Source organism: Triturus cristatus, chromosome 10 (genome assembly GCF_964204655.1).
Source record: "Triturus cristatus chromosome 10, aTriCri1.1, whole genome shotgun sequence".
Taxonomy (NCBI): Eukaryota; Metazoa; Chordata; class Amphibia; order Caudata; family Salamandridae; genus Triturus; species Triturus cristatus.
In genome coordinates, this window is record NC_140593.1 from 325,884,183 (window position 1) to 325,898,982 (window position 14,800).

The 14,800-nt window shown below is 43.1% G+C and overlaps 1 protein-coding gene across 1 annotated transcript in view; it reads left to right on the forward strand.

Moving 5' to 3' along the window:
- LOC146789395 (macrophage mannose receptor 1-like) overlaps window positions 1–14,800 on the forward strand; it is a 742,402-nt gene that overhangs the window by 479,012 nt on the left and 248,590 nt on the right. The window contains exon 20 of the mRNA XM_085631522.1: window positions 8,426–8,568. Coding sequence (XP_085487648.1) covers window positions 8,426–8,568 — 143 coding nt within the window. The remainder of the gene's footprint in view (window positions 1–8,425; window positions 8,569–14,800) is intronic.

Consider the following 14,800-nt stretch of genomic DNA (forward strand, 5'->3'; position numbering starts at 1 on the left):
ATTGGAAAGGGTTCCCTGCCCCGAGTCCAACAAGACCAAACATGACAGACTTATTAGTCCCAGTCAGAAATTATCCCACAAGGGGGGTCCCAAAGGTTAACCTATGGAGGGTTAGGCCTCACTGCAGTAGCAGGGGCCTGTGGCAGGTATACCAATGTCACAAGGTTTTAGGGGAGAGCACCTGCACCTCAGCACTGTTTAACAGTGGTGAGGCGCCCAGAGTCCTAAGTCCAACAAAAAGGTATGGTAAACATGGGAGGCAAAAGGGCAAAAATGGAGGGGGAGACCACCCTAAGGCTGACAGGTCCAACAGAAGCTATATAGTCTACCAGTACTGATGGATAACGTTAGTAAGTAATTTCTACAGTGCCTAATAATGCTTGTATGTAATATAATTATAAGATAGCGAAACAGTCTCAACCAAAATGAATGTGTGACAAAAGGCTAAATAAAGGGAAGTGATAATGAGTTGGGAAGAAGACTATCACACATGTAAAATAGCTGAAAATGTAGTAAGTTGGGGTTGAAGTCTTCATGTGGGTTTGATTGATGCTTAGAAGCTGCCACCAAACATTGTGGGTATTTCTTTGCTTGTGACTTTTCTTTAGAATCTCTTTTGCCTATAATTAAACCATACCCCAGCCCTCTTTTCTTTTTTTTTTTTTTACTGAGCAGAAAAATAGAGAGAAATTCATTATATCACAGTAAATACACAATAAGTCTTAATGTTACGCACATAAATGACAAAGGGATCAATGAATAACGGCGGTCAAATCATCTTCCAAAATAAGAGGATAATAAAGTGCAGAGTGCCAATAGTACATTTCGATCATGTTAAAACATTAGCGAAAAGTGAGATGTCCTCTTCAATCGATTCGTACATAAATGACAAAGGGATCAATCAATAACAGCAGTCAAAACATCTCTGGCCTTCCCGAAAAAGAGGATAAAGTGCAATGTGCCAGCAGTACATTTTGATCATGTTGAAACATTAGTGTAAAGTGAGATGTCCTCTTCAATCAGCTAAGCTCATCCCTAGATTTCAGCATTAAATGATAATATAGTTTACTGCATCATAAATAAGGATCTAATTATATTATTTAAGTGCTAAATGCAATAAACTTCATGGTAAAACAATGAAGGGATAAACGAAGAGGATCAATTATGAAAAGATAAAGTGCACTGGTATCACAGTATATTATGCAACACTTTAAAACGTCAAAACACACAAGATGATGGACGGTATGTTGCACATTGGCAAAAATTCACCCCTCTTCCGGCAGGATAGATTGACTCCAGTGGCGTAGTGAGCACGGGACCCACGTCTGGGCATACCCTTCCCACATAGGGCGAACAGCAAAACACACAAGATGATGGACGGAATGTTGCGCATTGGCAAAACATTCACCCCAAGTCACAGATCTGGGTTTAATCCATCGTTATTTTGCTCACCACACCACCCCAGTTCAGACATGGCTATATTCAAATCAGTCTTGACCCTGTGCCTCATGGGAACAGTCCAGCCCGAACCGCCAAGCCATGTCTTCCCTGGACCGGAATCAAGCATCCTAGGACTGGTTTCGGGGTTTCACCCCACTTCAGCCAGGATAGCTTGACTCCAGTGGCGTAGTGAGCACGGGACCCACGTCTGGACATACCCTTCCCACATAGGGCGAACAGCAAAACACACAAGATGATGGACGGAATGTTGCGCATTGGCAAAACATTCACCCCCAGTCACAGACCTTGGTTTAATCCATTGTTATGTTGCTCACCACGCCACCCCAGTTCAGACATGGCCATAGGCAAATCAGTCTTGACTCTGTGCCTCATGGGAACAGTCCAGCCCGAACTGCCAAGCCATGTCTTCCCTGGACCGAAATCAAGCATCCTAGGACCGGTTTCGGGGTTTCACCCCTCTTCAGCCAGGATAGCTTGACTCCAGTGGCGTAGTGAGCACGGGACCCACGTCTGGGCATACCCTTCCCACATAGGGCGAACAGCAAAACACACAAGATGATGGACGGAATGTTGCAAATTGGCAAACCATTCACCCCCAGTCACAGATCTGGGTTTAATCCATCGTTATTTTGCTCACCACGCCACCCCAGTTCAGACATGGCCATATGCAAATCAGTCTTGACCCTGTGCCTCATGGGAACAGTCCAGGCCGAACTGCCAAGCCATGTCTTCCCTGGACCGGAATCAAGCATCCTAGGACCGGTTTCGGGGCTTCACCCCCTCTTCAGCCAGGATAGCTTGACTCCAGTGGCGTTGGACTCATGAGGGACACCTAGTAACGACTGGTTGAACTGCAGCTCTTATAGAATTATTTTGATATTGGATACTATAATATTCACCGCCCACTGCTAATCTTGTCCCATAATGTTTTGCAGGGCTTTGGTTGGGATTGTATTTTTGCCTATAACTGTGCTTGGGGTGGTCCTAAGAGGATGGGACCACCAATGAATCATTCAGCATGATATGCTCTTTGTGTTCAAGGCATCTGCTTGGTCCTCCCCCTAGGTTAGGGGGGACCCCAAAATCATCACTTCTCTTACTGCTTGCTAAATTTTTTATTTCGCTGTTTTGAACTCATCACATGCATTTTAGCATGTAAATACAGACATACTTGTTATTTTACCACAAGTATATGAGGTTTCTATTTAAATGTGAGTCCAACAGACCGACGTTGCGTGGACGTTTTTGAATTCTGTGTAGTTGTACTCCGCCAATTATGCCCACCCTTACAAAAAGTGCCACTGCGGGCTTTGGGTCGACTTGGCTCTGTAAGCCTTTACTAAGGGCGCCGAATATCAATTCCCAAAACTGAGCCAACAGTAGACAGGTGAAGAAAGTATGAAGCCAATCTCCACCACCTGATAGCTGGCACCTAAAACCTCTATCTTCCAATTGTGGGTACATTCTGTGGAGAACAGCCCTCTTCATATTACTCTCTAAATCTTTACTGACTGTATCATTACCCTAAGATGTCACTCCAAAGTAAATAAACTGAATATCCTTCTCAGTTTGGACCGCATAGGAAGGCAAGTATTGAACAAGGGAATGGTGGGTCACTTATCCGAACACATTCTTCAAAATTTTACACTAAATGAAAGCACTGCAGCGCCAAGGTTGCAGTGGTAATCTACTCTACCCAACTGACCAGTTTTGACATATTTCGAACTACTGGCCTGACACATGAAACAAGGATACCCAGAGTACCTGAGTCACACTCGTAGAGCAGGCTGATTAGCAGAGATATACAAATATCCAGTTCCCAAACACCTGAGCTTTTATAGTAATCTTGCTTGTGAACCAGTGACGTTGATCTCACAGATTTGGTTGAGGCTGAAGCAGTTGTCTACTACTGTGATGGCAACTGTAAGGAAATAAAAGTTCTGTCTCTCTGGTGTGACTTCACTGTAGGTGGAAATCATTTCTGTGCACTGTCTTTGGGCGGTAACATCACACCTATGGTAAAGCAAGTCTGCCTCACCCTAGTTTTCTGTTCATAAGATAGACCTGGAGTCCACATCTTTCCTAATTAGAGTTTACCTGACCTTAAAGTAAAACAGGGATTTGTTTTCGAGAAGTGAATCCTCGGAGCAGTTGGAAATGTTTTAAATACATTGGAATCAGGAATTCAGTACAGTATTCTGCCTAGTAACTCCAGTACACACACTTATTCCCTATTTCAAGATCTGTAATTTTTATTAGCAGAAATCCCATGTGAAGATTCTGGTGCCGATTACGATCCGGCAAAAACCGGGTACGAACCGTCGGACGGAGGCTTTTTTCCGTCCGACTCGTACCCGGTCGTAAAACTTTACAAACATGCAATCACGATTTGCACGGAAACACCATTTCCGTACGAGTCGTACAAAACACCGGCCGACGAAAAGATACATACAAATGGGATCCGGGGAAGGCGCCGACGTGACGTCGGGACGCTCTCAGGCCGCGTTTCACGAACCAGGAATTACGATTCGAACCGACAGCAGTCCGGACGGCAATATTTTTACGGCACCCAAAAAGTGCCAGAAATGCGAAGTACGGCGCGAAACGACCAGAGTAGGTGGCCCGGTAAGCGCCGTACCCCCCCCAGCCCCCGCATGTATGCGCCGTACCCCCCCAGCCCCTGCATGTACGCGCCGTACCCCCCCCGTGTATGTACACCCGAGTACGTGTCGAACCCCCCCGTGTATGTACACCCGAGTACGTGTCGAACCATACGTGTCGAACCCCCGTGTATGTACACCCGAGTACGTGTCGAACCCCCCCGTGTATGTACACCCGAGTACGTGTCGAACCGTACGTGTCGAACCCCCCCGTGTATGTACACCCGAGTACGTGTCGAACCCCCCGTGTATGTACACCCGAGTACGTGTCGAACCGTACGTGTCGAACCCCCCGTGTATGTACACCCGAGTACGTGTCGAACCCCCGTGTATGTACACCCGAGTACGTGTCGAACCGTACGTGTCGAACCCCCCCGTGTGTGTACACCCGAGTACGTGTCGAACCCCCCCGTGTATGTACACCCGAGTACGTGTCGAACCGTACGTGTCGAACCCCCCGTGTATGTACACCTGAGTACGTGTCGAACCCCCCCGTGTATGTACACCCGAGTACGTGTCGAACCGTACGTGTCGAACCCCCCGTGTATGTACACCCGAGTACGTACGCGCTGGGGGTACGCACCGTACATACACGGGTGGGGGTACGACTCGAACGTACTCGGGTGTACATACACGGTGGGTTCGACACGTACTCGGGTGTACAAACACGGGGGGGTTCGACACGTACGGTTCGACACGTACTCGGGTGTACATACACGGGGGGTACGGCGTGTACATGCGGGGGCTGGGGGGGGTACGGCGCGTACATGCGGGGGCTGGGGGGGTGTACGGCGCGTACCGGGCACCTGTTTGGACGTCTCCATGGTTGCTATTGGAGTTCGGTGCGGACGGTCTTTTAACCATACGGTTGTGAGATCGGACGCACGGGATGGATCGTGATTCCTCGGTCGGACTTGACTGTTCACGTTTGTACGGTAAATCGTCCGAGGACGTGTGGGGACTAATTCCCAAGGCGGTTCGTATGGACTTTTTACCATGCGAATCGTGATTGCCAGTTCGTACGGCACTTGTACGATTCGTACGGTAAGAAGACCGGACACGAGTCGTACGGGAATTTTTTTTACCGGATCGTAATTGGCACCTCTGTTTGGTCAAAATTCCATACAACCAAGATCTTTTCATGGAACTTCTCATTATTTTTAATGCAAATCCTTATAATGTCAATGGATGATAAGCCTCACCCCTTGGAACAAGAGAAGGGTGTAACTTTTCTCAGCACGTTGGTGAAACAACAATGACCTGAATGGAAGGCAATAAAAGCATGGACGCAATTTAGTGGTCACTAGGTGCCGCAACTATGACTGCTGGCTTGTCCTTTAGGACCCCTGGCACTGCCTTTGCCACCCCTAATGTGCACTGGTTACTTTCAACAACTCCAGCTGCAACTTGAGGCCTTCAACAGTCAACTTGGTAAAATCAGAAATTCTACAGCATTATGGCGTATACTCTTCTCAATAAAATTTAAAGAAATTTATAAAAATAATTTTTTTAGGCAAGATGTTTCAGAGTTGTATTATTGTGAACATATAGAGAAGATTTGTTTGAATAAAAACCTCACCTGTGTGCTGTAGTGATTGACAGTTTCTTACAAGTGGTGTTAATCAAAATGTATTACAATGCTAAGGAGTAGTTCATTTCAATATCATTGTTCACGTTGGTCTACACAAAGAAATACAAGTGGACAAAACCAATATCTATATTTTTTTGGGAATTGCACCTTTCTGTAATTTTCCAATATATTTTAGGCATAAGGTATATTCTAGGGAAACTACTAAATCATGAGGTTGAGTAATTTCTAATTTGTCTTCCCAGTGCTAGTTTGTGTTTCAGTGGCACTATATTTTCCTCTTCCAACAAACACATAATTTTGTGTGCAATATAAAAAATAGAAATGTGTATATATGTCTATTATGTCAGTACCCTATTTAGATTGTAGGTGGCATATAAAACTGGCATTTATCTATGTTAGTAGCTTGTGTTATTCTATACTTGTCCACTTAGGAGTCTCTTAACTTCAGTAGTGTCAGTTATGTGGTGTCATCGGGATTAAGGTAATTGATATCACTTCCTGGGAGGATGCAGTGTCATATCATTCATTCATTATTACCTTTATTCGGATATGCATTATCCATAAAAGTACAAACATTAATCATAATCACATACATAGTCCTGAAGTGTCATATCATATTATGTCACTTTCTGTTATGTCATTTCGTCAAAGGGAAGTCATGTAATGCCACTTTCACTTCCGCTGGCATTTTGTTGAATTGAGTCCCATGAATGAAAGCTGCATACTCACCCCAAACCCCCATTGCTTTGTGTAGGGTTTCTTCCTACTCTTCGAAGAACAAATGACAATTACAAGCAATGAACCTAATTGGGAAAGGCTCAAGTTACTTCACATAATTGCTCCTCTTCTACCACGTTTACTTCGCAATGATTAGTTTGGGGAATATCCATTTGTCCTTATTGGGAGTAAGCAGTTCTGTTAGCGCCTTGCCCAACATTGGAGCTCCTCTGTCTACTCCGACTCAATACATGGCTTCTCTTTCAAATACAAAGGCAATGGGAACAAAGGGGCTGAGGAGCTCTGACATGAAAACACAGGTCCTACATCATTTTGAAATTGTAGAAAATCACATGGGAGACTTAAGTGACCTAGAAGCAGCTATCATAGATTTTTGTCAAGGTTGCTCCGCTATAAGAGGCAGTGCAGTTTACTGCTTGGGCTCTCTGAGCTAAATAAATGCACCAATAGAAGCCCCTGCTATGTCTAATATGTTTTTAGCAGGTCAGTTGTGTGTAGAACTTTCCTGATTGCTGAGCTAAATATTGGAAACCTCTGCTCCTGTTTGCTTGAGTCCCTGTGGGCTGAAGCCAACAACCACTGTTGGGCCAGTATTACCCCTGGAAAAAGTAAGGGACTGTGCCTTGTGTTTTCCCCTAGTGGCTTCTTCTGAACAAAGTGTTCTAAGGTCTTCACGATTTAGAAGCACCAGGACCTATGAAGAGTTTACAAAATGTCAGAATCTACGATGGACGCATCTTAAGCTCAATGCCCTTTGTGTGCCTTTAGCCTACCTTGATTCGCCTGGTCTACAGAAGAACTGACAACGTATGCCTAAAACAATCTGATTTATTTGCATTATTATATGCCTTAAATCCCATTTTCAGATTTCACTCAGAAGTACAGATCTGTGACTAATATAATATGAGAATTCAGAAGCAGCGCAGTGAAGCGATGCTCAGCTGATCGCCTCACAGCATGCCCCTGATAGAGCTTTGTTCCATAAAAAGTGTAATTGTCACTTTATTCACAAAGTCTAACCCACCATTTCCGAGTGGCAGCAATGGCTAGTAACACCCTGATGTGTTGGGAGTTACTTTTCATGCAAATCCTGATTCAGCACATCTGGCACATTGTGTACACTAGTTAGGTCAGGTGTACAACTAGATAGGAGGTTAAGATATCTATTGATATCTGTGGTGTTCTCTCTTTCCACTCCCTTTTCATCAAAAACGAAGGCAGTCTTTTAGACCACAGTCAGCAAACTGCCAAGGCCAGAGTTTCTGTCAGAGTCCCTGCTTCTGCCCACCCGAGCTAAGGCAATCTTCTGCATTGCCTGATCATTTCTGATGAAAGTGCGTCTGCCAACACAGGGGAAGCACTTATGAAAGGTGAGCCTCCATTCTGCATTTTTATGTTTCTCAAAAACAAACCCTCAAAGCATGAGGTTGTTTCTGAGAAATACAAAATAACAAGCCTGAGCTCCCTACATATGCGACCATTATTGTTTTACCCATCTCTGTGGCCACCATGCCTCGATTAATGTACACAGAAAAGAAGAATCGGGGTCTGAAGGCGCATCCCGGAGAGAGTGGGTCTCTCAAATCATCGAAGGTGGCGGAGTGGGCGAGCAGTTATCAGCAATGAATGACCCCTTAAGCCCTCACACAGCAATGTTATTGTAACCACACAGCATCTTGTACTCAGTTATTTTTCATAAATCCACGGCAGTGCAAAATGTGGGGAGCTAAAATAAGATATATATATATATCAATGTCTTGAGCATCTAAGGCAAGAAAGTATTTGTAACTTATTACATGATATTACACAGCGCATCCATGAAGAACAAGAGGGTATTTGTATCCCTTTCCCTCAAAGTAAAGCTGAATTAAGAAAATATATATAATGCTAATTGAAAAAAATTTACCTATGCACAATAATTCATCAAAAGGCATCATGATCTATGGCACAATGTCAATGATTATATTGTTTGCAGGACTGTGGAATGATATCAATTGTGGCTATCCATATCCATCTATTTGTGAAAGGCACAACAGCTCTGTTAATTCAACATTCGCTCCAACAAGCCCTGCGCCTCTGGGCGGCTGCCCCTCCAGCTGGCTTTCACACAAGAAAAAGGTAAGCATGAACCACGCCCTTGTATTTTATAAATCCAAATGGCATGCGATTTCATGAAGCTCAGTGGCTACTTTAATGGACTATTTAAATGTAATGCTTCCTTATTTTGTTCTAATCTTCGCCATAAATGCTACAATGTATTTAAACTATACTGTGAATAAATCAATACTGTCGATTCAAAAACATCTTTGCACATTTACGTATTAAGGGAAATGTCGGCTAACATGGCGGTTGACTTTTCTGTCACAGAAAATGTAAGAAATTGGGTGTGGAAAGAAAGAACAGGAAACTACTACAAAGGCTGCACCTTGAGGGAATTCCCAATAGATTTGCATAGTATCACAATAGACGCACACTCATAAATCATAGCTTACTATACTTTTTGGTGGGATGTGCATTTGTTTTCCTTAGGGACGATGTAATAGTAGGTTTTAATCCCTTTCTTTTCCAATTTCTGTGTGTAGATAAGGGCTTATAATCAGGAAGAGTACCTCAGTGCAGGGAATTATGGCATGGCACTGAGATCGCTAACATGAAGTGTTGTGTTTTGGAAGACACTTAAACTATCTATCAAGGGTCGCATAGTCCAGTCCAAAATGGTGCTGCGGGCCAGCCGTTGATTTACCTCCTTATTAATTTCCCAATCGGGATACCCCTGAGCTGGTTTAAAGAACCCTTCCCTAAGACCGGATATGGGATGATAGCATGCATGAAGCGGCACTGCAAGTGCTGAAGCTCCTAGTTTCACTGGGTGTCCCTGGTGTCCCAGACTTTGAACTTTACTACTTGGCAGCCCCGATTCAGTGGGTCGCAAAATAGCCGAACTGACCTCCACTGGAGGAATCTGGGCTAATCAGACTGTAGCACAGCCAGGGTGTACCAGTGGCACTAATACTTGGAAACAAATAGGAGACACACTATCAATCCTGACAGCTCTATATAGCATTAATATAGTCGAAAAGGAGCTTAAAAACTTTGCACACACCACACTATGCAGCAACCGCCCCTCTGGTGGGCCACTAAACCGCACAGGGCTTTTTTTAAGCACACACAGAATGATGGATAGGTCCTCTGCAGGAATAGTTACAGTGGGTGACTGCTACAAAGCAATACAAGTGAATGCCATGATTGCTCTGATGGAAGGTTATGCTCTAACAGCCAGCCAACTCCTGACCTATGGGGAAGTCATTGATACCCGGTGACAAAAGTGGGGAATTAAACAATAGTACCCCCAAAATCATGAAGTGTAGCAGCTCCTATACAAGATAGAAAGTGGACGCAGATATTCTTTTGACAAATTAGGAAATGGATGCGGGTTGGTTGCAAGGATCGATGAAGCCCTACTAATGATGACCAAGACAGGATTAGGAAAACTGAGACAACCTGGGAAGATAATCAAGGGATACAAGGAATGTGTAAGAATGATTGAATATGAGCTCAAAACCACTAGGAATCCTAGAATTAAATATACCCAACTTAGTTACATTCACAAGACTTATAATACCCCAAAATAATAAATAAGATTATCGGCTCTGACAAAATGCCCTGGATGCGATTTCACAAATGCTGAATTTTATCACATAGTGTGGAGTTGTCACACTTTCACTCACTTCTGGAAGACTATTACAGAAGGTTTAACTCACCCCGAGAGTTGCTCACTGGGTCTATTTCCACACCCGAAGCAGAGGACATTACGAATCAAGTTGCTTGATTTGCCATTCGAGTAGCCTAAAGGAGAGAGATAACATTGATTCAATGACAATAAATGACTTGCTTAACATTTAAATTTGCACTTATTTCTGCAATTGTACACTTCGACTTGGCTGCCCATTTACCATGTTTGTAAGGTGGGTGTGAAAAGCTTTGCCCTTCCCACACTGTGTATTTGTCTTTTATGTCATACATTTTGCTCTGGTGCACTTTTACCATGGACTTACATAAACTAGGCCAAATAGTGTTTTCTAACCAGTTTTATTCTTTATGGGTAAAAAGTGCATGTTGTGAGAGGTTCATTAAAGGTCTCTCACTGCCTAATGATGCATATTGAAACTATTTAGGTCAATACATGGGTGAAGCATGATTTCAATTACACATGTTGCCCTACACGTATGTGAGGAAGAACAAAATAGTCATATGCAGAACTTAGTGAATCAGAGGAATAGCATGTCTCCAACATATTCAGAGCAAAAGAAGGATAAATAAAAGTGAAGTCAAAAGGATGACGTTTGACGCAATAATGTAACAACGCGATTAATGTAGATGAGGTTGTAATACGTTAATATTTATTGGGTTTAGGAATTTATTTTACTTTTCATTCTAATTATTTCATTGTGTACTTAAGGTTAGACCCACCTAGAGAGGTATGAAAGAGGTATGCAATTTGGGAAATATAATAGCCAGACCACATCTTCATCTTTCTTTAACACAACGCCTGAAATGTGAGTTTCTTTCCTAATCTGCAAAGAAAGTGTTCTGAGATGCTGTGTATGAGTTTAATATTGCTTTTAGATTAATAATAAGGGGGTCCACAAAATGTAAAAAAACACTTTGGCAATTTAGTAATAATAATAGCGTTTAGGTGAAATCTCCTAAAGACAAGAAATTACTAAGTTTGACTGATTATAGTGAACCATTTTAACATTTAACAGATCATATACACACATACTTGAATCCTTTTTATGACCACTTGCCCAGTTCAAGTTCAACTTTATTAATCTTTGGACACTTGTCTTTAAAACATACATTTTAAAACAGAGTAAAATTTTAATTCTATCTACCCATGACACTCCTCCTCCTTGCTTTTAAACCAGGCTAGTACTCATGTACACCGCCATTTAATACATAAAATCTCCACTCCCTAACGCTCAAGCACTAAAATAACTAACTTAACTTCTTGCATCACTAATTCAAGCATATTTTTAAAAATGTTGCCAGGGCGCATGAAACACCTAAAAATTCCATGTTCAACAAAAGTGCAAGTGCATCATTACAATGATTTATATCATGTCTTATAAAAGCGGTTGTAATATCAAATGGCGAAACCTATTAAAATGACAATGGTCAATAAACAGATAAAAATAAAAAAATTGAAATCTCAAACTGTTGCAAAGTCATCCTGTGCCCTGGGCACCCCCAACATTTTGCTGACTGGTACTGGTGGTAACTGACTCTGACTGTCCCTGGGCTCTGCCTAACCAGGCCCAGGACCATTCAGTGCTGAAATCACACTTAGAAAACAATGAAAACACCTACATACACTAGGGTACACTCTGGGTTAGGGTACCCCTATAATTGCCATGACCTCCCCTTTAAGGTCCTACTACATAATAGGGCAGGGGGATTCAAACTACCTTTAAGTCCCTAGTATATAATAGGGCATGGCAGATTGAAGGCCAGCAGCCTTTCTGCATTGGCATGTGTGCACTGCTGAAGCCTGGGGTCAGTTCAAAAACAGCCCTGTGTTGCAGGACTGCTTAAAAAAAACTCGACTTTGGTGTGTGATGCAATTAAAAGTTAATAGATTACAACATTGTGGCATATTATGAACCCCCAGGGTCTCCCTGAGGTGTCTCAGAGGTGGGGGGCAGATACTTATTAGGAGAACCCTTATAAAACAGGTTTTACATGCCATTGAGTTAGTGAAAGTGCACATTTCACTCCCCACATTGTAGTAAAGTGCTTTCCAAAATCGAATTCTGTACTAGGAGCACTGTGGAGTGAGGATCTGCAATATTTTGACATATTCATAACCCCTAAGGTCTCCCTTAAGTCTTCCGGGGGTGTGGGTGTCCTGTAGATTTAGGCAGGGTCCTTATAAAAGATGTTATATAAGCCCTGGTGTTGGAGAAATTGCCCAGTACATTTTCCCCATTGCAGATCCCCAGCCACATAGGTTAACATGGCGAGAAGTTATATAACTAACAGTAGGGATGTCATCAAATATCATTCAAGGATTTAGTAGAATGGCATTGATAAATCCAAGAGTATGTGATTGTTAAATTTATCCTAAAATCTGTAGACAAGAAGTTGTAAGACTTTCTTGTCTGTAAGCCAACATTCAGCCTTCTGGTGATCTGCCCTGATTGGCCAGAGTGAAGTGGATTAGCCAGGCTGCTTTGAGGAGGTGATAAGTAGCCCCTGGTATTAGAGAGCCATTCTGGGAGGAGAGGGTTCTGCTACAGAGGAATGTCAGAGCAGGGGGATGTGTTGTAAACCATGGTCTTCAAATTGAGGAGGGGACAGGGCCAAGAAGCCAATTCCACCACCACCCCTACCCTTTGAACCTAGCCAGATGACAGGATTAAGGAACAATTAGTAGATGCCAGGTGAAGGGAGAATATGGAGATAAGCCATCCTGAGCCAGCTCTTGCCTCTCTTCTGAAAAGTCTGCCATATTGAATTTGGGAGAAATGGTGCCCTCTAGGAGACTATAGTGCCACACTTTGGAGGATATGGGCATACTCCGGGGTGTTGCCCTGCACCTTATTGGACAGGAGTGCCTCCTGCTTGACCCATATAACTAGGAATAAGTATCTGAGAGGGGCAGAGCCTCTTAGATCTGCTGTTTGAAATAAGAAGAACAAGAAGGGTTCATGCTGAGAAGTTTGATTTGCAAAAATCAGGCCCTGCACTCTGAAGATTGTGCTTGCTGCACAATCTGGAACTACATCCCTGTAGACCTAACTTGCTTCAAAAGGACTAAAGATGGGATTCCCTGCAAGTTACAGGTTAACAGAGCTCAACTGGACAATCACCACCAAGAATCCACAGCCTGGAGTACTATCAGTGGATTTTGGGAAACAAAGTCCCAGACTTTCAAGGACCATCTTGGAGATTCCAGACCCTTGGAGTACGTTTTTGACACTGTGCGACCCTCTGAGGAAGTTCAGGAAGAAGTTCCATAAGATAGGAGAACTTTGTAGCAACTTTGAAAAAAAGCTCAAAGTGGACTGACTCAAGCCGGCCAGCCACGCCGGCAACCTTCAACTGCTGTCCAGGTTCGTCCCGCTTAAAAGCTCCAGAGGTCTGACTTCCAGAGTTTTACCAGCAGCTCGTAGGAGCCCAAGCCAGAGAACCCTCACTGCAGACGGCATGGTGAAGAGCAGTGAGAGACCCCTGGAGAAAAAGCTCCATACATTTGTCTGCGCTCAAACGTAGAGAAGGTGACCGGGACCAACAGCAAGAGTCAAGCCGCAGACCTTCAACCATGCACCAGCCTGGATCTCTGGTTCATCCTGTTGTAAAGCTTCAGAGGTCTGACTTTCATAAGTTTGACCGGGAGCTCGTAGCAAGGCGAGCCGGCGAACCCTCATCGAATCCAGACTGGATGAGAGCTTTGACGGATCCCGGGAAGAAAAGCTCTAGAAAAGTTTCTAAGTAAGAAAGCAAAAACTTTGATTTAGGCCTACAGCGAGGGGTAGCCGTGCAGAGCTCCATCATGGTCAGCCTAAAACTTTGACTTTGCCCCGGTCTATCGTGACCACATGTCTCAATAAGCGCAATAGTTTTCTAAGTGCTATATAATGCTACATCTTTCAAAATTTAATATCTCCAGTTCCTACATTGGATTTTGTTTCATTCTGGTGTAATTTTAAAGATAAAAATATTTTCTATTTTTATAAATTGATGTTGGATTTTTAATATGTGTTGTGTTTTAATTATTTACTGAATTGGTGTTTGTAAATGCTTTACATACCTGTCTCTGAAGTAAAGGCTGCCTGCTCACAGCCATGCTGTGAAGGGTTGAGCATGGGAATAATTTTCTGAGACCTATTCTGAGACCTACATTGTGTCAGTAGCCTTATTGCCAGAGGTAGATATATATTTACAACTACTAATAATCCACTTTCCAACGCAAACCAAATGGGCAATTGTTCTCTGCATCTAAAAAAGAAAAAAGTAAAATTTTTCAGCCCTTATATATCGGACATTTAAGGCTACCCGAATTTTTATTAGAACTAAGCATAATGGGGCATCAGGAAGTGCTGATAGGTACAGAAATGCCCTCCAATTTTCCCAATATTCTATCATATACTTTGCAGAGGGTCTATTCCCTACATACTCTATATCAGCCAGTCTGTACCCGCTTCTACAAGCCATTTTTATTTCTACTTTAGAAAGATGGGAGGCCTCCTTAATCTTTGATTCCATATTTAAGGCTCTTGCAATGGCTACTAGCGTTTTTGTAACTTTCACCGCCCACCTTAATTTACCCTTTCCTATTTCAGCAGAA